At 50.9% G+C, this 24,383-nt stretch overlaps 1 protein-coding gene across 3 annotated transcripts in view; it reads right to left on the reverse strand.

Annotated features, from left to right (window-relative positions):
- Positions 1-24,383, reverse strand: part of PKNOX2 (PBX/knotted 1 homeobox 2) — a 254,565-nt gene that overhangs the window by 33,098 nt on the left and 197,084 nt on the right. For all 3 annotated transcript variants that reach the window (XM_037038201.1, XM_037038199.1, XM_037038200.1), the window contains exons 6-7: positions 15,827-15,998; positions 4,181-4,369 (exon numbers count right to left, since the gene is read on the reverse strand). In XM_037038201.1, coding sequence (XP_036894096.1) covers positions 4,181-4,369; positions 15,827-15,998 — 361 coding nt within the window. The remainder of the gene's footprint in view (positions 1-4,180; positions 4,370-15,826; positions 15,999-24,383) is intronic.

The raw sequence follows: 24,383 nt of genomic DNA on the forward strand, positions 1-24,383 counted from the left end.
TGTTCATAAATTTGTCAATCTAAAGCATGCTATAAGTGGGATAGGAGGTGTGACGTGTTAAGGAAATATTAAGAATCCTCCTTGTTTATGCCAGAGCTGTGATCTTTTATTGTAAAAATAAAATATAAGTGTACTATCTCCCAGGAAGAACTAGCCCTTCTCCACAGAAGACTGAGTATTAATTTTTAACTTGATACCTATAAACACTGATCGTTTCCTTGGGGGAGAACTGGCTATTCTCCCAGAGGGAACCGTTAATTAATCGAGTCACAAAAGGCCCTTGGCACATAACCACTTTTGTCTAAAACATGTTTGAGCAGAATCCCCTCATACTCCCCATTTTCCTTGCAAACTCACCTAAGAACTACCAAGTCCTAAAAACAACATGACAGTTAACTTGCTGCTCCAACTCATTGCAGCTTGCAAAAAAAGTAGAGGGCCTGTCTTTCCAAGTAGAGAAAAAAAAGGCACTTTTAAAACTGAGGCTATTTTTCAGCCAACTGCCCACTACCTGTTGTAAACTGGAAAGCCAAAGGTTAAGGGCTTAAAAGAGCCCTCCCAGCAGGGTGAAAATCAGACCTCCTAAACTACACCAAAAAAGCAATAAAAAAAGTTAAAAGACTGTTTCTTTATCATTCCCAAGCTAAGCAAATTATTAAAGAATGTCCTGATTGCCAAGCCCTTACTAAGGCATCTCCATCCATGGGACTTAACCCTAAAAGACTAAGTTCTGAAATGATTTGGCGAGCAGATGTCACTCATTACTCTCCCACTGGAAAATTCAAACACATGCACATTTCTATTGATATTTACTCTGCATCTGCTTTAACAGGGGAATCTGCTAAAAATATACAAGTCCATTGGCTTGAAGTCCTTCAGTCATTTGGGTCAGCTTCAGCAAATTACAACTGATAATGGCCCAGGATATCTTGCCCATTCTACTCAGGCCTTCCTTCAGCGTTGGAATATCCAGCATAAAACAGGAATACCTTATAATCCAACTGGTCAGGCAATTGTTGTAGGGGCGCATCATACCTTTAAAAATCTTTTCAAAAAAAACAAAAATGGGGAGTCAGGAGCCTACCCCCCAAAATTTGACTATGTTGGCTATGTTTACCTATAATTTTTTAAACTATGATGAATCACTCTGTACTCCAATTGAGAAACATTTTCAGAAGAAAGAGCCAAAGTCATCTTATCCTCAGGTTTTATACAGAGATCTGCTGGGAAATGGCTCTTGACAAGGCCCTGTAGATCTCTTAACATGGGGAAGTGGGCATGCATGTGTTTCCATCCCTACAGGTCCTGTCTGGCTTCCAGCTAAAAGGGTGACACCTTATCATGAACAAAACAGACATCAAGCTCCGCTACCTGGAAATGAAAACTGATCAGCTAACAGACCAGATAACCCATTGGAAGAAAACAAGCACTGAATTCTGGTGCCAAAAAATGTGATTTATGTTGCTAAGTATTTACTAACTTATTTTTTTGTTCATATTCACACTTTGTGTTTTCCTTTAAAGGAGCAACTTTATGCTGCAAGCAAAGAGCAATACAGTAATTACTATCAGCTTTCCATAGTAACTACAATTGGCCTGCATACCCAGGAGAGGATTTATCAAATTCTCAATCCCCCTCTGGTTCCTCCTTGTACTTTAGACAAAAGCCATAAAGACTCAGTCTCTTGGCCTTTGTGTAGAGGACCAAATGCTACTATTGCTTTTCTCCCCAAAGGTCCTTTTGTAGTGGAGAACGGGGGAGCTAATTGGAAAGTACTGGCTAAGCTCGGCACAACAATGTTTTTGGCTCTGCCTCGAATCCCATATACTAACATGTGGTGGGAAGGGCCTGGTCCTGGGCACCTGTAATCAGAATTGTTTCTCCCAACCACACTAGCCCATGGCATTACAACTCATGGAAAATGGGCTTGCCTTTTATTGCTAGAAAACACCTGTATAAAAAAAAACTTTAAAGCCTCTATCAGAATGGCCCTCTAAAACAAGATTGGGTCACAGTGTGTACCTCTCACCCTTACTTGTTTTTGGCAACTCCAGGGACAGCTCAAGTCTTTTATAACAAAAATTTATTCTTTGCCTGTCCCTGCAGGCTCCATATATGCCAGCTGTCTTACTCATCTCAATATCACTCAGTTAACCCTCACTACAGTTTATATAGTTAGGAGACAAACTCAGCTATGGGTGCCAGTTAATGTAAGCAGAGAATGGGAAGATCCCCATGGCATAATAGTGCTTAACTATGCACTGGGCTCTTTAAGAGTCTGAGAGTTTGTTGGCACTTTGCTTGCATGTATTGTTTCTGCTACAGTTGTCACAGCTACTGAGGCCACGGCAGCTGCTGCCCTCACTGGGTCAGTTCAAACTGCTCATACTGTTGGTGTTCTCTTAACCAACTCCACTTTAGAAATGCTTCAACAGGCCCAGATTGATCAAGCAATCCTGACTCCACTTTCTGCAGTTGAATCAGCGCTCAACTGGATCGGTGAACGCCAGATTGCGCTAGTGACCCGTCAGCAGCTGACCTGGGATCCTGGTTTCTCCAAACTGTGTCACCCCACTACAATGGAACTACAGCCAACACTCCTGGAGTGATATTCCACATCATCTAAGACTAATTTAAAGGGACAAATCAATAAATTGCAACTAGAGTTACATCAACAGTTGCAGGACATTCAATGCTTAACTAAGCAAGAGATTCTTCAAACCCGTAATGATAATCTTGGTTCATTAAACCCAAAACACTGGTTTGATGGACTCAGTCTAAGGTTGTGGTTCATTGGAGCCACTGGTTGGAGCCATTGGTTGATTTTAATAATGTTTTGTATATTATGACGCATTTACAAATTATTTGCCCAGGGTGGCAAAAGAGACCACCAACTAGCAAGTCTTGTGGGATACATCACCACAACAGCCTTAACAAAAAGGAAAAAAGGGTGGGAAATTGTAGGGGACCGGTTTGTCTTGGCCTGGCAAATGTGACTCAGCTCTGTGTGGAAAACATACAGAAGTGAAGTGGTGGGCAGGAGCCAGACCTTCAAACCGAGTTTTCCCGTGGGAATCAGGCCTAGAAAATGCATACAGACTGTTATGGCTTGCTCTTGCTGAAACTCCATCACCCTTGTCTAAAACAACAAATGCATATTGTCTATCTTCAAGGTAATTCCAAAGCCTGGGTGAATTTTCCCAAGGACAGAGCTAATCAGCTCATCGCCTTTCCCCTCTGCATGTTATTTTCATTTCCTTGATTGTCCCTAAAATGTAGACAATAATAGTCTATGTAACAGATAGTAAATCTTTCTCTGCTGTAAGACCCGAGGAAAACAACGAAAGCCTGTCCACCTAAGGGCCGATGTGCTCTCCCCTTGAGACAGTGGCCGAGGCACCCACAGGCACTCTCCCCTTACGAGAGTAGCCATGCTGTTCCCTTTTTCGCCACAGAACTGTTGTCACCTGTGCACTTATTCTTGTCATCAGCCACAACAGACGGACTTTGCTGGTTGGGGTCCGCCATAATTCTGCCCTGGAGAGAAGAGCCCACCCTCACCCAGAACACACAGCCACAGTTTTTCACGATTCCCAGTTTCCAGGATGAAGGTAACAGGTGGCTCTTGAGAAACAGTGACTTAAGGTGACATTTGCAGTGACCCTGAACCTTAGGGAGACAGACGTGCCTGGCCAGGGCAAGCATCTAGACAACACCCAGGGAGAAGCAGCCCCCAGGGTACCACTCTTCATCTTTCAGGCTCGCGGGATTTGCAGCAGGGCCCCTTCCCCAAACCCTCCTTCTCAGGAAACCGGGGAGCTCAGCAAGGCTTTTTGTGGGGTGGGGACATTTGGGTCCTCTCCCAGGTCTGTCCCTGTCTCAGCCTCCAGTAAGGCTTCCCGTCTACTTAACTCATGTGACCATTTCTTGGGGTATCTTGGGTCAGGAAGCCAGGAGTCACGTTGGACACTGTCCCTTTCAGATCGGGTCATCTCCAGGGAAGACGTGACTCTAGGGAATGCCCTGTCATGGTGAGCACTGTCGAAAAGGCACTAGGGTGCCTGATGGGTAGAACAAGGAGTTTGTCAGAGGAGGCCCTCCCGGTGACAGGGTCTGCTGAGGTGACCTCAGGACATCCCTGCATCTGACTTAGGCGCTAGGACCCAGCCCTGTGTGTTACCTGTGAGTGAAGATTTATGGAGGGCTGGTTGGGGGAGTAGGGCCCCCCGAGATCATTCCTGAGCAGGTTATCGCTATGCATCTTGGTTTTGAGGCAGGTGATGTAACGGTTACAAAAGTCCTTGCAGAGTTCATTGACTTTCTCCAGCTCCAGCAGGTGGATTCTCAGGACCTGGATTGCCTTCACCATCTGCAGAGAGGGAGGACAGGTGAGCCCGGTGTCCCTGTCACATTCCCCTCGCTGCCTGGACCCCCACGCACACCAGTAGGGAGGAGCCCGTGCCCTGGCCTGGGTCTGTGCCTCCTCACCCACGTGATCCGAATTCTCACCGTCCACTGCCGAGGCTTGCCTGCCTCAGGCCCACTGTTATTGCTGCTGTTCTTGAGGCAGTTGTGGTGTTTGCTCTGAGGAGAGTGTTTGCTCCTTAGAGGCAGGAGACCAAGTCCCGAGCCCCAGGTCTGTCATTTCTGATTTGTGTGGCCTTGGGCAATTGCTTAAGTGCAATCTCTGCACCTTACTGTCTGACAAGGGGGACATGATGTCCTCTCCGACACCGTGCAGGTTTGCTGGGGGGATCATGTGAGGGGCTGCTCCAGCTGCAAAGCACTGGAGAAGCATAAGGAAGACTGAGATTAGAGACTCTTGCAGGTGCCTCGAGAGCCAGGAACTGTCCTTAACCACACGTGCTGAGCACGTCACGGAACGCAGGTCACCTTGCAGATGCCGCAGTGGTCCTCGCTGACTGACTGAACCATCCAGCATGACCTAGCCAGGCACCGGAAGACCTGACTGTGGCAGCCTTTCCTGTGACTTGGGTTGTACATGTGCCTGTCTCTCCTGAAGGACATTCCTAACCTTCTCTTGTCAAGAAGGTAGTTCTCCACTGAAGTTTTTCTCTTTACCATTGTTATCAGCATAAAGGGGAGGCACTAAGAGAAGTATGGAGAACAGAGGATAGAAGAAAACTTCTCTTGGCCCAACCATTCTACAAGAATAATCATTTTTAAAAATTTTCCACGTGCGTATATTTTAACATAGTTTCTGTGCATGCATGTTTGTGTCCTGTTTTTGCCCTTGGTTTACCCAATATAGTTTTGTAAGCAGCAAGATTGTCCTGTCTATTCGCCCACCCAGACTGTGAGCTTCCAGGGGCAGCAACGGCATCTAATTTGCTCACCATGCACCAGCACAAATGGATACCAAATAAATACTTATCGAATGGGTGAAAGTCGTTGAGCAAACATATTTTTAATTATTGCAAGTTATTCTATGTGTGTGCCATATTTAACCAATTCCTTGTTATTGGGCATTTTAGATGACTTCCAATTTTTCAATTTTATAAAGAAAATGTTACAGTGGCTATTTTATAAACTTATAGCTTTTCCTCATGGTTCTGCATTATTTCCCTTGGGTGGATTCCCAGAAGTGACAGGAAAAAAGCTATGGGCATTCTTCACGCTCATGATAAATATTGCCAAGTTGCTTTTCAAGAAAGCACTGTTTAAACAGTGTTGGTGCCGGTGGACATCCACAAGCAAAAGGGTGAATCTTGATCTACATCTCACATCTTTTGTAAAAGTAAATTCAAGTGGGTTAAAGACCTAAATGTCAGACATTGAACTATAAAACTTTTAGGAAAAAAAAACAACATCAGAGGAAATCATCAAGACCAAGGACTAAGCAAAGAGGATTAGACTTGACTCCAAAAGCACAACCCAGAAAAGGAAAACTGGATAAACTGGACCTCATCAAAATGAAAAGTGTTTGATCTTCAGAAGGCCCTGTGAAAGTAGATGAAAGGACAAACAGACCAGGAGGAAAAATGTTTGCAAACCTCGTAGCTGACAAATGACATACTTAGAATGTACAAAAAGCTTCCAAAACTAACCAGTAAAATAACAAGCCGCCCAATTAGAACACGGGCAAAAGACAACATCAGACTTTTTGCTGGAGAGGCTATACAGATGGCAAATAAGCCTGTGGAAAGATGTTCAATGTCATTAGCCATCAGGGAGATGCAAAGGAACACCCCAGTGAGCTATCACTACACACTTACAAGAACGGTTCAATAGAAAGCAGCGGTAACACCAAATGCTGGTGAGGGTATGGGCACAGGACCCCTCATACGTCGTTGAGGGTACGTAAGGTGGTGCCGCCCTTCTGGAAAGCAGACTAACAGTGTCTGACAAAACTAAGTGCGTGTTTACCATGCAATCCAGAAATGGTGCTCTTGGGCACTTAATGCAGGGAAAGAAAAATGTAGAGTTGCACAAAAAACCCATATGCAAAGTTCACAGCAGCCTTATTTCTAACAGCCAAACACTGGAAAAAAAAAAACACATTTCAGCAGGTGAGTGAATACAGCATCTGTGGTACAGCCCGATCCTGGATCAATACTTGGTAACAAAAAGGAACGAACTACTGATACACTTGATAAGTTGTGTGAATTTCAAGGACATGATGCTGGAAATCCAGTCTCCAGAGATCACGCCTCTGGTGTGCTGGAGGAGGCCATTTATGTAACACCCTTGCCATGACAAGATTATAAAGATGAACAGAGCGGTGGTCGCACGCAGGCGGTGGGGTGGGGGAGGGAGGGAGGCAGTGTTCTGTGTCTTGACTACCAGAGTCTGTATGTGCCTGTGTGCATGTGATAACATTGCACAGAACTAAACACACACACATGTGCTCGTAAAACTGATGCATCTGAGTAAGCGTGGTGGATTGCATCTTGTCTACTTCCTGTTGGCCAAGTTGTTCTACAGTCCTGAGAAGGGAGTCAGGACTTCCCTGTATTAGTTCTTATGGCTGCTTGTGAATCTATAATGACATCAAAATAAAAAGCGAAGGTGGGGCTTGCTGCCTTTTGAGGGCTGTCTACGTTGCCACAAGTAATAGCAAAAGGCCCTGTCTCACCTCCCCCTCCCACTTCAGGCTGGTATTTTGACGCCCAGGGAAACAAGGAAGGGAATCTGTCCCAGAGCATCTGACTTCTGCTGGGGGAGAGCTGCCAGCCCCCTCCCCTCTGAGCTCCGTTGCCATTTCAAGTGGGAGGTGACTAAGGAGAGTCCCCGGGTTGGCCATCAGAATCGTCTGATGGGCAGGCGCTGTACTCAACTAATTAAGGGCTCCTGGAGACCTGAATTAGAAGAAGCATCATTCCAAGAAAGAAACCAAGAACTGTGTGTCTCCACACAGTGCTCAGTCACAGGGTCTGGTCCTAAGGAAGTGCTCCCTCCACGCGGCTGTGACTGGGGAGACTGTGCTGTCCTAGGCACAGAGGAGAACGGTGACCTTGGTATTGATGATCTGAACTGAAAAACTGGAGTTAGGTACTGCAAAAATATTTGCTCTTGCCTGAATTATCTACTTGCTTTGGCTATGAAGATCCTGTTTTTGTCTCTCAGAGTAATCAGCACAGTATAAGGGGTTTAATAAATACTCGTTGATTGATTGATAACAATACCGAACATTTCTTATTCTTACTACGGTTCATTCCCTGAGTTAGACCTATGGCGTGCCTCTTACCCACTCCACAGCCACCCCCACAAGTGGGTGCATTATTGCCCATACCTCGAGGTAGGAGGGAATGGAGCCCAGAGACGCTGTGTAACATGCTTAAAGTCACACAGCTGGTGAGTGGCGGAACCAGGACGTGAAGCCAGGTTGCCTATGTCGCTTTGCCCTCAATGGCGGCTCTCGGAATTTATGGAGAAAGAGAAAATGGCAGTGTAAATGGTACATGGTTTAGGGAGAAAGTGGCTCCATGGCAGGAATTATGGGATTCCAGGAAAACCAAATAGTTTGGGGGACATTATCATTATTTCCAGAACCCTCCCTCACTCAGCCGCTAGGATGTCTCCTCTCGTACTCCTGGCCTGGCCCCCAGGGGTCCGAATACCTCACCCACGGGAGTGGCTGCTTCCTGGAGGCGGGGGATGTGGGGGTTGGACTGGCAGGTGCCTTCCGTGTCCGATTCTCTGAACGTCACCGGGGTGCCTGTCCTCAGCTCACTGATGGTGCTGGGAGGGCCGCCTTCTAGGTGAGCAGAGGGTCTGGACCCCCCAGGACAGGTGGCTGTAGCTGGTCCTCAAGGCTCTCCCAGTGACAACCTCGTCATGCCAGACTGCCTCTCTGTTTTCTCAGTCTGTTTATCAGATTCTTCCGTGAATCTGCCGGCTTCTCTCCTGCCTTAACAGAAAGTGCTTATCCAGCCTCCCGTAGGCACCAGGAACACCTAGTGTCTCTCTCAGCACAGCGCCCCTGAATTTAATGTTACCCACTCACCATAAATATCGTCTCACTACGTGCCATACACTGGGCAGGGCCTCTAACTTGAATACATTGTCCTATTAGCTTTGTCTTCTCCAGGCAAAAGAATCCTAATTCCTTAAACTTTTCTTCTCTTTCTGAGCTTTCCCTCACTGGCCTAGTTTTCATTTTTAATCAACATTTTATTTGCTTATTTATTTTTGAGCCTTTTCATGAAGTAACACACACTTTCACATACAGAAAAGTACACATATGTATTCATTTGTTTAAAAAACATAGCCCATAAGTACTTATTATTACAAAAAAGGATCAGAAAATGTGAATAAGTGAAACAAAATAAAAGTAGGATGTACCTGACGGGCTCTGCTGAAATGAAACGCACACAGGGCGCCTGAGCGGACCTGGTGCTTGGTGCTCAGCGGGGGCCCGCCTTTTGGTCTGATAAAGCGCAGCTGAAGGATTACTTTTTCATGGAATAGTAGACTTGGTTTAAAGATTTAAGGGGGTAGAATAAATCATAATGGTATCCGAGGCGATGAATATGTAGGGCCTATTCAGTGTCAGAAGAAAAGCCCGGCAAAGCCATCACCGAGGGGCGGCTGCCTGGCCGAGCAGAGGCCCGTGGGGTGGTGGACTGTCGAGCAGCCGGAACCTGAGTCCAGGCCTGCAGTTGAGAAAGTGGGCGATATCGGGCCAGGAGCCTGACTTTTCTGAGCCTCAGTTTCCTCATTTGTCAAACGGAAATATGATCATCCCTAACTCACACGATTTGCTAAGAGCTAAGGGGAATAAGAATATGAAACTGCTTTAGAAACCACAGGAAACAAAGAGCATGTGCATTTTTAAACGCCTTTTAATAATTTCTAGTATCTTGTTGGCTTTTGCAGTGCTATCCCATCTTCAGCTAGCGGGAAAAAAATCATTTCTGGTTTTTCTTCTATATTCATGTTTTATAAATCATCCTCTGTCCTATGCGTTTGCAGTTTGGGGGTTTTGCCTGTAAATCAGAATAGAACTCTGATTTATTAAACTACTTTTCTAAATAACCAATGCCATATAAAAAGTTATCCCAAATTTTCTAGAGCAATAACAATTCCACGTAATTTAATATCACCCTCGACTGTGACAAATGCATCCTTAATGCCTCTCCCCAGGTTTTGCTTCGCCTTTCAGCTTTTCTCCCTCCCTGCCTTTCCAAAATACGGAAACAGCCCTAATTTTCTATGACGTGCCCTTCAAAGGAGCAGAAGGAGCTGCAGCCTCACACTTCCACCTCGGACCACGGCGCGGCAGCCCTGCTGGTCCCGGGGAGGAACATGGAACCCATGTTCCCTCTGAAGCCACGTGGCGAGATCTTCTGCACCTATTGCTTCCTGCTTGGGCGTTCCGGCCACGTGTTTTACCTCTCTGTCAAATTTAGGATGATAATAATGTCTGCACTGTAGGGTTACTGTGATAATGGAATAAGATAATGTATGTACATGTCCTGGTCACAGAGTAGCTCTTTGATAAACATCAATTCTTTATGCCAACATGGGCCCTTCACAGCCAAGTCCCTTCTGAAAAGTGGCCTCTCTTGTAGGATCACGGCCTCTTCACTGGATGGTAATAAATCTCACCTTTCAAAAAAAAATTACATACAGAGCACTTTGCCAGTCGTGAAATGCTTTTCACTCCATTAGCTCATTTGAGTCTCATAACCACGGGACGCATCTCTCCCGGAGACAAGGGGACTGAGGCTTGGAGACTAGGTACCCCGCGAAATTGCACACGCCGTTGGGGAGGCGCTGGCCGTCTCTCATCTAGGGGCTGGGGAGCTGAACGGCTCTCCCTCGCTTACAGAGGAAGGAATGTATAAACACACACGCTCTGATATTTCCTGGTGGTCATTAGGGCAGCCAAAGCTAAAATCGAACTGGGAATTTTTCTAAGTGCAAAGTCACAGGAACAAGAAAGGGGACTTGGAAGAAGGATGGGGACTAGGGTCTGGGAACTGCCGATGACTGGGCGATAGAACGGGCATTCTATGGAAGACATCACACATGACAAGTTAAATGCTTTTGAGTGAATGGCGTGGCGCTTCTCCTTGGACGTCCTCCATTGGAGAAGCGGTGTGGTGCGGAGGCGGGAGGTGGGCTTTGGGAATGAGACCCGCCTGGCGCAAACACCCATGGTTCTGAAACTTGCTGGCTTTGGGTTCTCGGGCCTTGAGCCCTTCCTCTGTGAGTTGTGGGCAGGGCCATGGTGAAAAGTGAAGAGCAGAGCAGAGGCTCGAGAACAATGGGTTTGGGAGGCTGAGGCCAGCGTCTTCCACCTGCTGAAAGGCCCAGGACAATGCACGTGACCTCTGCACTTTACTTTCCTCCTCTGTAAAATGGGATAACAACAGTGGCTCCCTCGGAGTTGCACTGAGCGGGGGCTGAGAGGTGGCTAGGAGGGAACTGAGAAAAGACCGGTGAGAGGGCAGCGTGGCTGCGAGGAGGGCAGTGCTGGGGCCCCTCCGGTGACTCCCCTGCCTTGTGCCAGCTGTGTGCTGTGGCCAGGGACAGATGTCACCTTTAGTCTCCTTAAAGTGGGAATAGGAATCATCATAATATGTGCCTGTGGGTTTCAAAATAGACATTAGTAAGAAATTATATGACAAGTGTTCAGAAGAGACCCTGCCATCTGATAAGTGCTCTGTAAATGTTAGCTGTTGCTAGCTTGGGTTGTTCTTACCTCCTCTCCCTTTCTGGGTGTCTGCAGGGTTTCCCGCTCCTCTCTGGGAGCAGGCCCTGGGGGCTGGGGCGACTCTGAGTGGGGTTGGTGGGGCCCTCCCGGCCCAGACCTCTGGCCTGGCTCCTCTCCCGGCCTCGGGCCTCTGGCCCCGTCTCTGCAGCGTCGACCCCAGGGCCTGCGGGGCCCCATTTTGGAGCTGGCTTCGTGGTCAGGCAGCCATAATCTCTCCCTCGAGCCACACCAGGGTCTCATTAAAACGTGCCCCATAAATGTTAAAAAATTTACACATAAAAAAATTCCATGCATGTAACTGAAACCGTAGGTTTTACAGCCTCGGTTTGAAATCTTGCATAATATATAAAACCGTGGCCCTCCACTGGGGGCCCGTAAATCAGATTTTATAAAACAAAAAGCATTTACCTTTCAAAGGGGTTTGAGGAACTTGCAAATTTTACAAACTTTACCAACTGCCAGTCAGAGGCTGTTGGACCCAAGCAGGAGATCAGCAGGCCAGGTAAGAAATGGGCCTGGTGAGCACGGACGGGGTAGGCACAAGAAGTGGGGTGGGGAGTACCTCGGTGCAGCTAGCCAGGGGGCACTCCAGCCCCCCCCCCCCCAGCAGCTGGAAATGGGAAGTAGACAGGGTCAGAGTGTGGGGTTGAGGGGAAAGGGTGCGGGGGAACTTGGATAAAGGAGGACTTTGTTGCCCCCAGGGAGAAGAGAGGTGGGTGCCATGGTGGAGGGGGCACCACGTCAGGAGTCAGCAGGCCTGGTTCTGGCCCCAAGTCCCTTCCCTTCTCTGGGCTGCGGTGTCTGCACCCATTAAACAGACATGCTCCTCTGTGGAGCCGTGTTTCCCCTAATGTGTGCAGGAGCAGCTGGCCAACCGGGAAGGGGGGCTCCCTCAGGAGCTGCAGCCTGGGTGCCTCTGATCCCTGGGCAGAGCTTGGCCAGCCGTTCCCGAGGGAGCTTGTCTGGGAGACCCACCTGGGAGCAGGGCAGGGTACAACCTGCAAATTGCTTGGAGGAGGAGGGGGCAGCTGGAGGTGGGGAGGACTCAGGACCCAGGAGGGCTTGGTGGGGCTGGGGGGAAGGTGGGTTCAGAGCTAGAAGTCCCAGGGTGGGACAAAGTTTGGGGGACCCCAGTGTCCTCCTGACAACTACATCAGTGAAAGTCAATATTCAAGGGCAGAAGAAAGCCGCCCTGACACACACACATATATAAAATAAATCTCCCAATTATCTCAGCTCATTTGCTTGGGGTCTCTCATTTTATGTCCCTGCTCCACTGCGCAGTATATCTGTCCGGATAGAGAGTTACAGTCCGTTGGGCTACGTGTGCAGGGTTGTAAAAAATACAGATGCCAGATTAACTGGCTGAGGCGCTCGGCAGCTGATTGAGCTGATAATGACGCGATCTGACCTTTTTCTAATTTCTAATTATGTGCATTTCGGCTGTGCTGGCTACATGATTCTTGTTCTAATGACGGCCCCTGCGGTTGGCCTCCCCACCCCCGCTCCCCACAGGGGACTACAAGAGGGGCAGCGAAGGGCACTGCTTGGCTCCCCAAGTGAAGTTTCGGGGGGCTGGGAGGCAGGGCTGGGAGGCAAGGCTGGGAAGCTAGAATGCCTCGCCTTCAAGATGCCGCATTTGAGATCGACCTTCTGGATGACACGCGTTCCTAAAGGCCACTTAGTCCCATGAGCCACCTCATGAACGAGTTTAGTGTGGTCACTGGGGAGGGCATGAGGCCCACAGGGGAGGAAACCCAGCCTCTGGGGAGTGAAGCCCTCAGAGGCACAACATGGTCAGCGGGGAGCCTGGCCCCGTGGCTTTCATCTCCACTGGATGCTTCTTCTTCTGCCCCTTTCCCATAACTGACCCACCATCGGGGGTCACTTTGTAAAGGACATGATTGCCTAACCACGATGCCATACCCTCAAAACTAATACAACATAATATTGACTGTAAACTGGAACTGAAAAAAAATTTAAATTATTTAAAAAAAAAAGAACTAGTCGACCTATCAACCAGTTGTGACTAAGGCTAACTCCTCTAGGTAGATCAGGTCCAGTGAGTAGATGGGAAGTCCAGGGATGGCTCTGCCCACTGGCCCACCCCCAGCCGGTGGCCTGAGAACTGGGAACTCTGCAGGGTGAGGGCTTCGGTGGCAGCTTCTACAATACCCCCTCCCTCCGTCAGGCTTAGCGCAGAGCAGGCACTTAACGGAGTCTGTTGGGTTGAATCAAGAAATCTGCCCTGGGTGGTGTAGCTCAGTGGATTGAGCACGGGCCTGCCAACTGGACGACCATGGTTCAATTCCCAGTCAGGGCACATGCCTGGGTTGCAGGCTAGTTCCCAGCAGGGGACCCACAAGAGGCAACCATATATTGATATTTCTCTCCTTCTCTTCCCCTCTAGAGATAAATAAATAAAATATTTTTTAAAATATTATTATTTCAATAAAATAATAATAATAATAATAATATTAATGATATTATAATTATTTCAGTGAACGGACCCAGAGAGCCCCAGGCAGTGCTGGCAAGGGGGGGCGCACAGAGCGGGGCACGTTTTGGCATTTTCCAGGCTGTTCGAGAACAGGAGGCTGCCCGAGAACAGGAGGCTGTCCTCGGTGGGCCTTCCAGAGCTCACCTGGCGGGCGGCACTGGGCCAGGTGTGTGAGGCTTACATTCCCCAGACTCCTACCTCTAAGGAAGGTTTCCATTTTTCCACACCCCTCAGTCTCATTTTAGGTGTTTCCTATCAGCACAGGCCTCGATTTCGTAACAGGTAAGGGAACAGAGCTCTGACCCCCTCCCCTAGCCCTGGCCCATGCCAGCTCCCACAGAGATGGCTGCCTCACCCCCGAGTCGGTGATTGCTGCAGGCATAGGTTCTGAAGGCCAGTTTCACGGCTGCTGTGCTGGGATTCTTATCAGTGGACCAGCGAGGCAGGGCCAGACCAGCCTGCACTACTGTCTGGCCAGCTGGGGACCCACAGGGGGAGGGCTCTCTGGGAGCCTGAGAGACAGGGTCTGGGCCCCTGAGGAGTGTGGCTGCTCTCTCCGGCCCAGGCAGAGGGAGGCAGGGGGGCACCAGTGCTCTGGGGCTCTCGGGCACCTGCACCGATGCTCCCGAGGGCAGCAGGGGCTATCCTCTGGCCCAGGCCTGCTCCCTCTCTGAGCGCTGCCCCATCCTTTCACTGCCCACATGTCCAGGCCAGGGCGGGCTCTCCCGGTAGCCCCCTGGACTCCATAAACATCACATTCAACCCTGGAGGGAAGCAGTGGGTGGATACCTTGCAACACGTACTAATGCCAAAGTAACTGAATCCGCCCTGCAGTGCACCACCAGTGCCGTGTGTGGGCGTGTTTCTTTCTTCCTATTTGGAGCCACGGCTGCTTTTCTGTTTCCCTTCTGGGAGCAGGTGCTGGCTGACCTCTGCACGTGAGCGGTCAGCACTGGAATCAATCGATTTGCGGAAGAGAGTTTTGCAGGGTTTCCAAATTCACCGTGCATCATCTGGGTAAGCCACCCACAGAAGAATCAAGAATTGCGGCTCATAATTCCAGGAAGACTGTTTTCACAATGAATGAACAGAGCACCCTCTCTGTTACTCTCTCTCTCTCTCAGCACAATTCCCGGGCCCAGCTAAGAATTTCAGATGCCACCTGATCTGGTGACTAGCAAGCCTTGGTAACTGCAGTCGCCCAGAAAACAGACAGCTGTGGATTCACCAAATATTCAGATTCACAATTTCCTGGGGGTCAGGCCAAAGAATATGTATTTTCTAAAAAAGCTGTAGGGGCGCTGGCCGGGTGGCTCTGCTAGTTTGGAGAGCATCATTGGAGCAAATATTGGAGCATCACTGTGTGCACCAAAAGATTGCGGGTTCGATTCCCAGTCACGGCATGGACCTAGGTTGTGGGTTTCATCTGCAGTTTGGAGCATGTACAAGGGTAAATTGATCAATGCCTCTCTCTCACATTAATGTTTCCTTCTCTACCCCCCTCTCTCTAAAATTACTGGACATATCCCAGGTGAAGAATAAAAATAATAAAAATAACAAAAAGCTGTAGTGATAATCTGGATGACAAACTAGTTTTAGGAGCCTGATCTTCTCTGTCCCCTAAATGGGCAGGATTATCCCTCGGCCTCCTTTGCAACATGACTGTGTCTCCAGGTCTTTCTAGCTACTGCTGTGCTTGAATACACCGGCCACCTCATCCTCTGCACAGTAGCGCCCAGCTCTTGGCTCCTCTCTGGGCAGCCGGACAGGTGTCCTAACACACCTGTAGCAGTTCCAGCCCTCGGAACTGCTACCCCAGACATGTAGGGTGCAGCAACCCACCTTCCCTCCTGTCTGCACTGCAAGAGGCTGGGTAGGGGAGGCGGGTGCTGCCGCGGGCGGAGACCAGAGAAGGGGAGCGCTCCAGCAGCAGCGCCTGTCCTGCAGCTCTTGGTCTGAGGGACTTAGAGATGGTTCTCAGCTGCTAGGGAGGGGCGCATCGAGTGCCTCTCCCACGGCGGGCACGCAGCACTTTTTTGTTGAATGAATGAGTGAATGAATAAAAGGATCCTCTCTAGAGCATTTGGAGAGGACCCTGGGGTGGGGAGGAGACCCTAGCCAGGGTGGGGCTGGAGGGTCGTTACCAGATTGTCCAGTTCCGGGTCGTCGCTGAAGAAGGGTTTGTGCTCCTGCTCCTGCTGGTGGACGAAGTTCTCGATGTCCACGTCGAAGCTGGCGGACGTGATGCACTCAGAGCCCTGGGTGGCCTGTTCACATTTCTCAAACAGCAGCGTCAGCAGCGGGAAAAGAGGGTGCCTGTGGGGGACAGCAAGAGCTCACACATGCGCACACAGACGCTGGCTGCCGGCTGGGCTCAGAAGCCACCAGGGTCCCTTTCCCACACTCCCATCGTTTCTTCTCCCAAGGTCCCCCTCCTTGAAAATGTCCCCAGTCTCCACAGTCAGCCTAGATGGCAGCATTTCATGTGCTGGTGGGGAAGATCCTGTCTCCCATGCCTGGGGCCTCAGAGGGCCTGCCTTCCTCCCCACGGGGGTGCCTAAGTTTTCTCTTTGGTACAATAAACTGGGTGGACATTTAATGAGAGTGATGGGTATAACCCTTCTAAGAAGTAGGTGTCCATTTCTGGTTCAAGGTCCACCCAGGAAGGAAATGTAAGAAGTGTCCAGACAAGTCCTGGATGTGAACCTTGGTGGTGGGACACCAACCCATTCCTGACTGCCTGGAGCCAGCTAAGGGTGGCACCTATGTGTCGGTGAGTGTATTCAGGGCAGGTGTGTGAGCCTGAATTCTGGCCCGCACCTGCCAGACAGGTGTCTCTGCTTGTCCTGCATCTATGAGCCCCCCCCAGTTCAGGTCGGACACCTCAGAGCGTGAAACCACCTCCCTGTACTTGCCCAGCACCGCACACTCCACACGTTTGGAATGAAATGATGATTTGCAGACTTATTTGCTCACTGTTTTCCTCCAGGACTGCCCTGTCTGAATGGCAGTTGTATCCTCAGGGCCTTGTCCCGCATGCTCATGGTGAGCACTTGCTATTCAGTTGATGGCAATGACTCAGGGGGTGGAGAGCATGTGAGCGAGTGTGAGCGGGGCATGGTGTGGTTCTGGGGTGTGTGATGTAAGCGGAAGGGCTTCCCTCGCCGGCTCTGTGCGTCTCAGCTGAGATGTCACCCACTCCGGGAAGCTCCCTGGACTGCTCCTCCCCCACGCTGTGCAGATGGCTCCCTCAGCTCTTTGCTTTGTCACCTGCCTTCCTCACTAGAATGTGAGCTACCTAAGGGCAGGAGGCAAGCCCACACCACTCATCACGGTCTGCTGAGTCTAGCAAAGATGTGGATCGCACTAATCTGTGTGCCTGCGTGCATATGAAAGTGCATCTCGCTCATTTCTCTGCAGTGCATGCAAATTGCTGTGTTTTAAAAACAAGCAAGGATGCCTGCGTTTGCATGAGCTGTTGACACTGGAGCCCCAATTCCTCCCATGGTGGTCCCCACAATGCATCTGCATGCTGGGACAGTAGGAAGCAGGAAGCATGTACCTGCCCCCCCCCCCGGGCCTCTGCAGAGGGATGTTCTGGCCAGCACGGTCCACTAACACTCCTGCAATGATGGCAATGTTCTCTGCCTGCTGTCCAACATGGTAGCCACCGGCTAGTCGGGGCCAGGATGTTTAAAATATGACTGTATGTCTCGGACACTGAATTTTAAATTGTACTTAATTTTAACTCATTTTAATTTAAATAGCCGCATGTAGCTTGTGGCTACCATATTGGAAAACACAGTAAGACCTGAAAAGGCATACAGACTGTGCTTCCCCCCGCAGCACGCTGTGATTAAACGCACCAAGAGGAGAACCGAACACTCAGCCTACACAGTGTTTGACGGTGCAGGGGGCAGCCTACAGGCCTGATCCATTCTGGGATTCTAATAATTCCAGGCCAAAATACAGAGGTGCTTAGCCCCCTCCACACTCAAACCCATGCCTGCTGGTCTTTCTACTCAGGCTCAGGGGCAGTGGGGGTGAGGGGAGATAGATCTCTACTTCGCGTGAGCTGCTTGCCTTGTAGAGCCTGATCTGGACACTCTCCCCAACCCTTGTTGTGGGAGCTAATGCAAAAGCAGGGGGCCCTTGAGGCTGCAGGCTGGGTTATAGTCCGCTAGGGAAAAAAGGGTCGGTGCCGAGGGTGGCCCATCTGCAGCCCCAAAGCTCTAGACGGTCTACCCAGCACCACCAGGAAGCTGGTAGGGAAAACGCTGGATTCACTTAGCCATCTGGCTGAAGACAAAGAGAAACCAGGTGAAGGGGTTAAACTCCAGCGTAAGTCTTCATTTGCAGCCACTAATACCGCAGCATATTATAGTCTAATCTAACCTGATCCCAGTTTAATGCAAGATTCTCCTGGCCCTGAGTGGAATACCAAAGGAAGCCTTGGTGGCTGTAATTTAAGCAGAGCCTGCTGTGGTTTAGCTGAGGGACATGAAAGGCAAATTCCAGACGGTGTTATGAATTATTGCGCCTGATGAACCTTCCTACTCTCAACAGATGCCTGCTGCCATTTAAACAGCCACTAGATCAATTAGGAATGAAAGGCACAAATCGACTCTGCACAAGGGCACTAAATTACCAGGAACTAATAATCCGCAGCACAGTGCCAGGTGGTGGGGGGCACCCCCACCGGTCACCACTCCTTTCCTCCTCACGTGCCGGAGGGAGGGTGGGCAGCTGCCGAATGAAGAGGGGGCAGTGTGCGTGCACGTGCGCACGCGTGTACCTGTCGGGGAGATCCAGTGTGTGTGTTGTGTAAGTGCGTGGTCTGGTATGTTCCTGCCATGTGCACACACAGTGTTGGAACTACATAGCGCAGATGTGTGTGGGTCGGTGTTAGAAGCTGGGGTGCAGGTTTTGTGTACTATGAGTACAGAGCACGTGTGCCCTATGTTGTGTGCAGTGCATGTGCCTGTACCACGTGTTTTCTGAATGCACTTTGTGCGGGGACTGAGTGCTATGTGTGCGCAGCATGAGTGGCATGTGGGGTGGGGAAAGAGGGACCAGCTGGTGCCTGTGTCCCCCATGTACTAGCACCAGAGTTGGGGTTGGGGCTGAAGGGTGGGCTCCTCTGCTCCTGTCCCTGTCCCTGCAGGTAGGAGAGTGGTCAGGGCGGGCGTCTCTGAGGAGGTGACCTTTAAGTTAAGCCTGGAACAATGAGGAGATGGTCATGCAAAAATCCAAGGCAGAGGCATTCCAAGCAGGAGAAAAAGCAAAGCACTTGAGTTAGGAACGAACCTGGCACACTTCTGGAACAAAATCTAGATGAGTGTGGCTGGAGCAAGGTGGACAGGAGGGGAGTGGAGGGAGATGAGGGGGAGGAGGTGAGCAGGGTCAGACCATGGGTCTCAGACAGAGCTGGCCTTGCGGGGAGTGGGGCGAGGGGGTGGAGGCATTGTCACAAATGCTGGGAACAGGGGCGCCCCTCCTGCAGAGCCACAGCACGGGCCCTTTTCATGAACCTCTCACTTCTAGGTGTCAGATCTCCCCAGAATGTGTGTGTTGGGTTGTGAGTATCTGAAGGTGTTTTCTGGGGCTTCTGTGATGTCTCAGAGGAAGGAAACATGCTTTCCACCCCCACCCCACCAAATTAACCAGGGGCCCATGAGCACAGAGCTGGCTTCAGGGATGTTGGCATGGCTCCCCATCTCCAGCCCCTCCCCACCTGAGCCAAACTATCAGTTTCCAAATCCTCCCTACTAGTACCCCACCCTCTCCAGGCTCCTTCCCCTGGTTCTACCTACCCCAGCCCCTGGGTTCCTGAGGGCAAGAGTTCAGGTGGCACCTGGGCTCAGCCACATTTTTCACATGGGCCACAGCCAGGGTCAGTGACCGCCTGTGGCACTGGTGCTCTGCCCCCCTGGAACCCTCCATAAATCCAGACCGTCATTGGGCACCTGCTACCTCCAGGGTAGAGGCAGCTGAGACACCGTGCACCACCTCCTGAGAAATAGGCTCAGCTCCCCAGTGATTCAGTTCTGCTGTGGGCTTCTCTAAGCCTGGTCCCAGCCCTGTCTCCAGCCCTGTCCCCAGCTGCCCAGACCACAGCTGCCGAAGAGTTGCCCTGTATTTCTAAGCTGCCCACCAACACCACTGCCTGAGGCTGGAGATGAGGCAGGCAGCCATGGTCAAAGGCAGGGACCCTGAGAACTGGGGTCTTAGTCACCTGGGACACAAATGTCCCTGTGTGTTCCAGGCATGAGATGTAAAGAAGGATTTCCCAGCAGGCCTGGGATACGGGCCCCCCGAGCTCCTCTTTATCTGAATTATATGGGTGTAAGGAGTTCCCACTGGTGCTGTCCAGATCTCTCTCCTCAGAGGCTAGAAGCAGGAATGTGGGAACTCGGACCGAGGGCCCAAAGATGATGGACAGGATGTGAGAGACGGCCGCTGGACTCTACTTCCAAGACCCGAGGGCCTCTGACCTCTGTATGAGCTCACCTTTTTTGCCTGCGCTCACCTCTCTCCTCCTCCACTTCACCTCGGCCCGACCGCCCCTCCACCCCAATCTCTTTTAAGCCGTTCAAAATTTGGAGGAGATAAATCTTACTGCCCCAGTTCGGTGAGATTTGGAGCCTCGTCAGTGCAGAACAAATAAAAGGAGTGAAGTGGCATGACATTTTACCGCAGAAGAGAGGTCGTTTCCAGCCACTAATAAAAAGGATTTGACACAGACTAATAAAGAGAAATGAATTTCTCTAATGGACTAATTTAGCCCACTCAGCACTGTGCCTGGCTGTGGGGAGGGCAGGCAGAGCCGGGGCAGGGAGGGTGGCATGGCTGGAGGAGAGGGCAAGAAGAGATGATCTCAAATCACATTTTATTGTTTCCTTTTCCTTTCCCGAGTCGCCACGCCTGCCTCAGCCTTACTACCTCCCCCCAGGAGCACCTGAACCAAAATCAAGCTCAAGTGCACAGTTCCTGATAACAAGCAAAAGGAGTAAGGGACCCCTCCTCCACAGGATCCCAGCCCTGCATGAGTCTCAGAAGGCGATTAAGCTGGTTATGTTGATCTCTAAAGGGGCTTTAAGCCTGGGTTTGGTTTAATTACTTCTGGCATTTCTGCCTTCACCAGCCTGGGACGCCCAGGTTGGGGCAAGGAGGGGTAGGAGCTGTGTCCCCTCCCCCCACCCCAACACACACCTGGGCCCCAGACTGGGCTGGATTTTGGCTGCAGTCCTTTGTGGAGGTGAATGCCCCCCTCTCTGTAGCAGCAAGACCGCTTGTTCAAGCTCCAGTTTTAGTGCAGTGCAGAGGGATCCCCTACACATGCACCCACACACCCCTGGGAAGGCTTCTGAGAGCGCCCGGCGGGCAGGTAGGCCTCAGCACAGCCCGCTCCAGCCCTCCCCGCCTCGGGACAGAGGCTCTTAACATGAAGTGGCTCAGCAGGTTTCCCTAACATTTTCAAAGACCTGCTGGTTTGGAAACCACAACTTCCTGGTAATTTTTACAAGTGCTCATCCCTGACTTGAGGTTGCCCTATAAGGCAGAAGCTTATTTCCTTTTGTTAAAAGGAGTCAAGAAACGACAAGAGGACCCTTTTCTGCTTTCTTTCCTTCTTCCTTGGGCAACCTACATGAAAAACATTTTTTTTTTAAACATTTCCTCCTGCTTAGAGGGTCAGACACAGAGAAGCAGAGAGAGGAAAACGAAGGAACGCAAAAGTATGGAGCTTTAGAAAGGTTCAGACACACAGAACACACGAGACAGGGACGGGAGTGGTTAGGTAGCCAGAAGCAGAGGGACACAGCCCCTCGGGGGCGGGGGAGCGGTCACACTCAGGGGAGCCGCTGGTGCTGATTCCCTTTCTGGGTGATAAACCCTGCGATTCACCGTGGTGCGGTCATCGCTCCTGAGTCTCTCAGCCGTCTCTTCCCTTGTGACCTTGGCCAGAACTGCAGACCTCAATTATGGGTCCAGCCAAGTGTGTGGCAGCTTGCCTGGCTGTCCACCTTCTGTCCCCGTGACTGGCCTTGGAGCCCCCAGGTCCATCCCGAAGTTCACCTCACAGCCCAGCCTCACCCAGCAGAGGGGGGAGGCTGCGGGGGGCCGGGGGGGGCGGGGGGGGCCGGGCCAGCGCTTCTGCCCTCCCTGGGCCCCAGTGGCATCTTCCAACGGGGGTGGAGGGTCGGGACGAGGACAGACGATGGTTGGGGTGGGGGGTGGAATGTATGGTCAGAGAGCAAAGTTGCTGGGTGGAGATTTTCAGGGGGTTCAGAAGCCTGGCCTGGGTCACACTGCTGAGGAGAACCTTACTTAGCCTGTGGGCTGGTGAGGTGGCAGGAGGTGGGGCCGGCAGTAACCAGGCTGGTGGGTGGCTCTCCAGCCCCCCACAACCGCATCTCTGCAGACACACAGTGGAGGTCTCGAGTGGCCGAAGCCCCACCACCCTGGAAACGATATTAAAGGGCCGCAACTTTGATCCTCTATTTCTAGTGGTCCAGGTTAGAGGTCACTGGGGTCACAGAATCGGGGACAACACCCCAGAGCCACTTTCCAGTTCGGCCCGCTGCCTCTTTCCTGGGCACCTCTTCATGGCCAGAAGGCTGGTGACAAGTATTCATTCCGAGGACTGTCATGACATTTTTCCTGGACGCCAGTGAAATCAAGTTGACGTCCTCAGATGAACACCCAGGCATCCATGGTGTGGCCTCAGCTTTGTGTTCCGTGTTTCTCCTCCCCAGACTCGGCAGCATGTGTAGACGGACGGGTGCAGGTGGCCCAGGCCCCTGTATCTGAGCCATCCCCCTCCACCAGCTCCAGCAAACCAGGCTGCCGTTGCCTTACTGGTCCTTCCACCTCATCTGCCCACCCCACCTCCCTGCCTCCCTGCCTGTCCTTTCTGATCACCTACAGGCTCAGCTCTAACTGCCATCCCTCCTGCAAAGGCTCCCCACTGGTAGGTCCAGCGAGAGGAAGCCTTACCTCCCTTTAACCATCAGGAACGCTTCGGGGTGTCCACCTGCAATGCACCCTAACTTAGGGTGAGAAGCTGGGCATCTGAAACGAGGGCAGACTTTTGAGTTGCATAACTGGGTGACTTCGGGGCATGTTCTGGAATTTCTCTGAGCCTCGGTTTCCTTTTCTATAAAACAGGGACAACACCACCTCCAGGAAGGCAGGTGTAAGGATTCAGTGAGGAAGCGAGCCAAGTGTCGCATGTACAGTGAGCTGCTCCTTTTCCCTGGAATGGTGTGTACGGGCACTTTTTTATCCAGAGCAACCTCAGCACCAATCAATCCACATTCCCATCTCTACGGACTCATTTGGCAGGGAGAACAGGCCCATGGCCAGTGTAAACGGAGGTACAGAAAGAGGAAGAGAGGCAATGTACAATTTATCAGAAACCCAGAGCCTCGTTTTTTAAAACCAAAAAAACACTGGCGGTGAGAATCCCATTTCATCTCCCTTATGACATTCAGAACTGTGGTTGCCTGTGCACAGACCGGCCTTCCTCACTACACAGTGAGCCCCTCTGGCCCACGACCTCCTCAGACCTCCTTCTGAGTCCCCAAGGGTCAAGCACCGTGCACGGCACACAGCAGAGGATCAGAAATATTTGGTGAATCGCCCTGGCTGGGTGGCTCCGTTGGGTGGAACATTGTCCCGTACACCAAAAGCTTGCAGGTTCAAAAGCTAGTCAGGTACGCATGGGAGGCAACCCATCAATGTTCCTCTCTCTTTCTCCACCCCTCTCTCTCTAAAATCAATAAAGAATATCCTTGGGTAAGAAAAAAATGTTTGGTGAATCAATGCATAGGAACAGATGACGGAATAAAACAGCACCAACTGCAAGAATGAAGGTTCTGAGACACAGCCCTGAAGTTCCTTCCAGCTCAGAATGCATTCCCACCGCAGTCCTGGGTCAGCCACTGCCACCTGTCAGCCTCTAGCCACCGTCGCCCAGGAGGACCTGCCTCCTCTGGGCTCTGTTGGGGTACGGGGGTCGGGGCTGGCAGGGTCCTAAGGGGAGGGGTGACACGAAGGAAGTGCCCGCGCAGCCCTCCACGCTGCTGCCCCTCGGAGGCACCAGATGGAGAGAGCAGAGCGGGGTGGAGGAGAACAAGCCAGCAACTCTTGGTTGGGTGTATTTTTGCCTCAGGTGTGACGTTAGCGCCATGCGGGTGTATTTTTAGTCCTGCCCAGTGGGCGGTATGTTAGCCTGGGCTGTCTTGGAGATCACTTCTCCTTGCTAAATTGGAATCGCGTCTCCTAGCGTCTCCGGCTCCAACTGGCGCTCCTCCCCCACGTGGTGGCCACGTCTATTCCTGGCAAGTGGGGGCCCTGGGCAGGCCACAGTCCCGTCTCCCTGCTTCACATACATCCGAGCATACACACACCCTTTCTCTCTCTCTCTCTCTCTCTCTCTCTCTCTCACACACACACACACACACACACACACATATCCTTCCCTGTTGGCACATTTTTAAAAATGTGAAATCGCAACTAAGTGATTGTTAAGGCTGGTCTTTGGGGGCAAGAATCCAAAGAACCTAAAACTGAAGCCCTGGTGGGATCTCATGTCTGGCCCCTTCATTTCCCCCCACCCCGTTTTATTAAGGAATAATGGATACACCTGTGTAAGTGTAAGGTGTATAGCATGCTGGTTGGACTTCCGTACATTTATAA

This window comes from Sturnira hondurensis, unplaced genomic scaffold (assembly GCF_014824575.4).
Source record: "Sturnira hondurensis isolate 20B ecotype Veracruz unplaced genomic scaffold, ASM1482457v3 Scaffold0024152, whole genome shotgun sequence".
NCBI lineage: Eukaryota > Metazoa > Chordata > Mammalia > Chiroptera > Phyllostomidae > Sturnira > Sturnira hondurensis.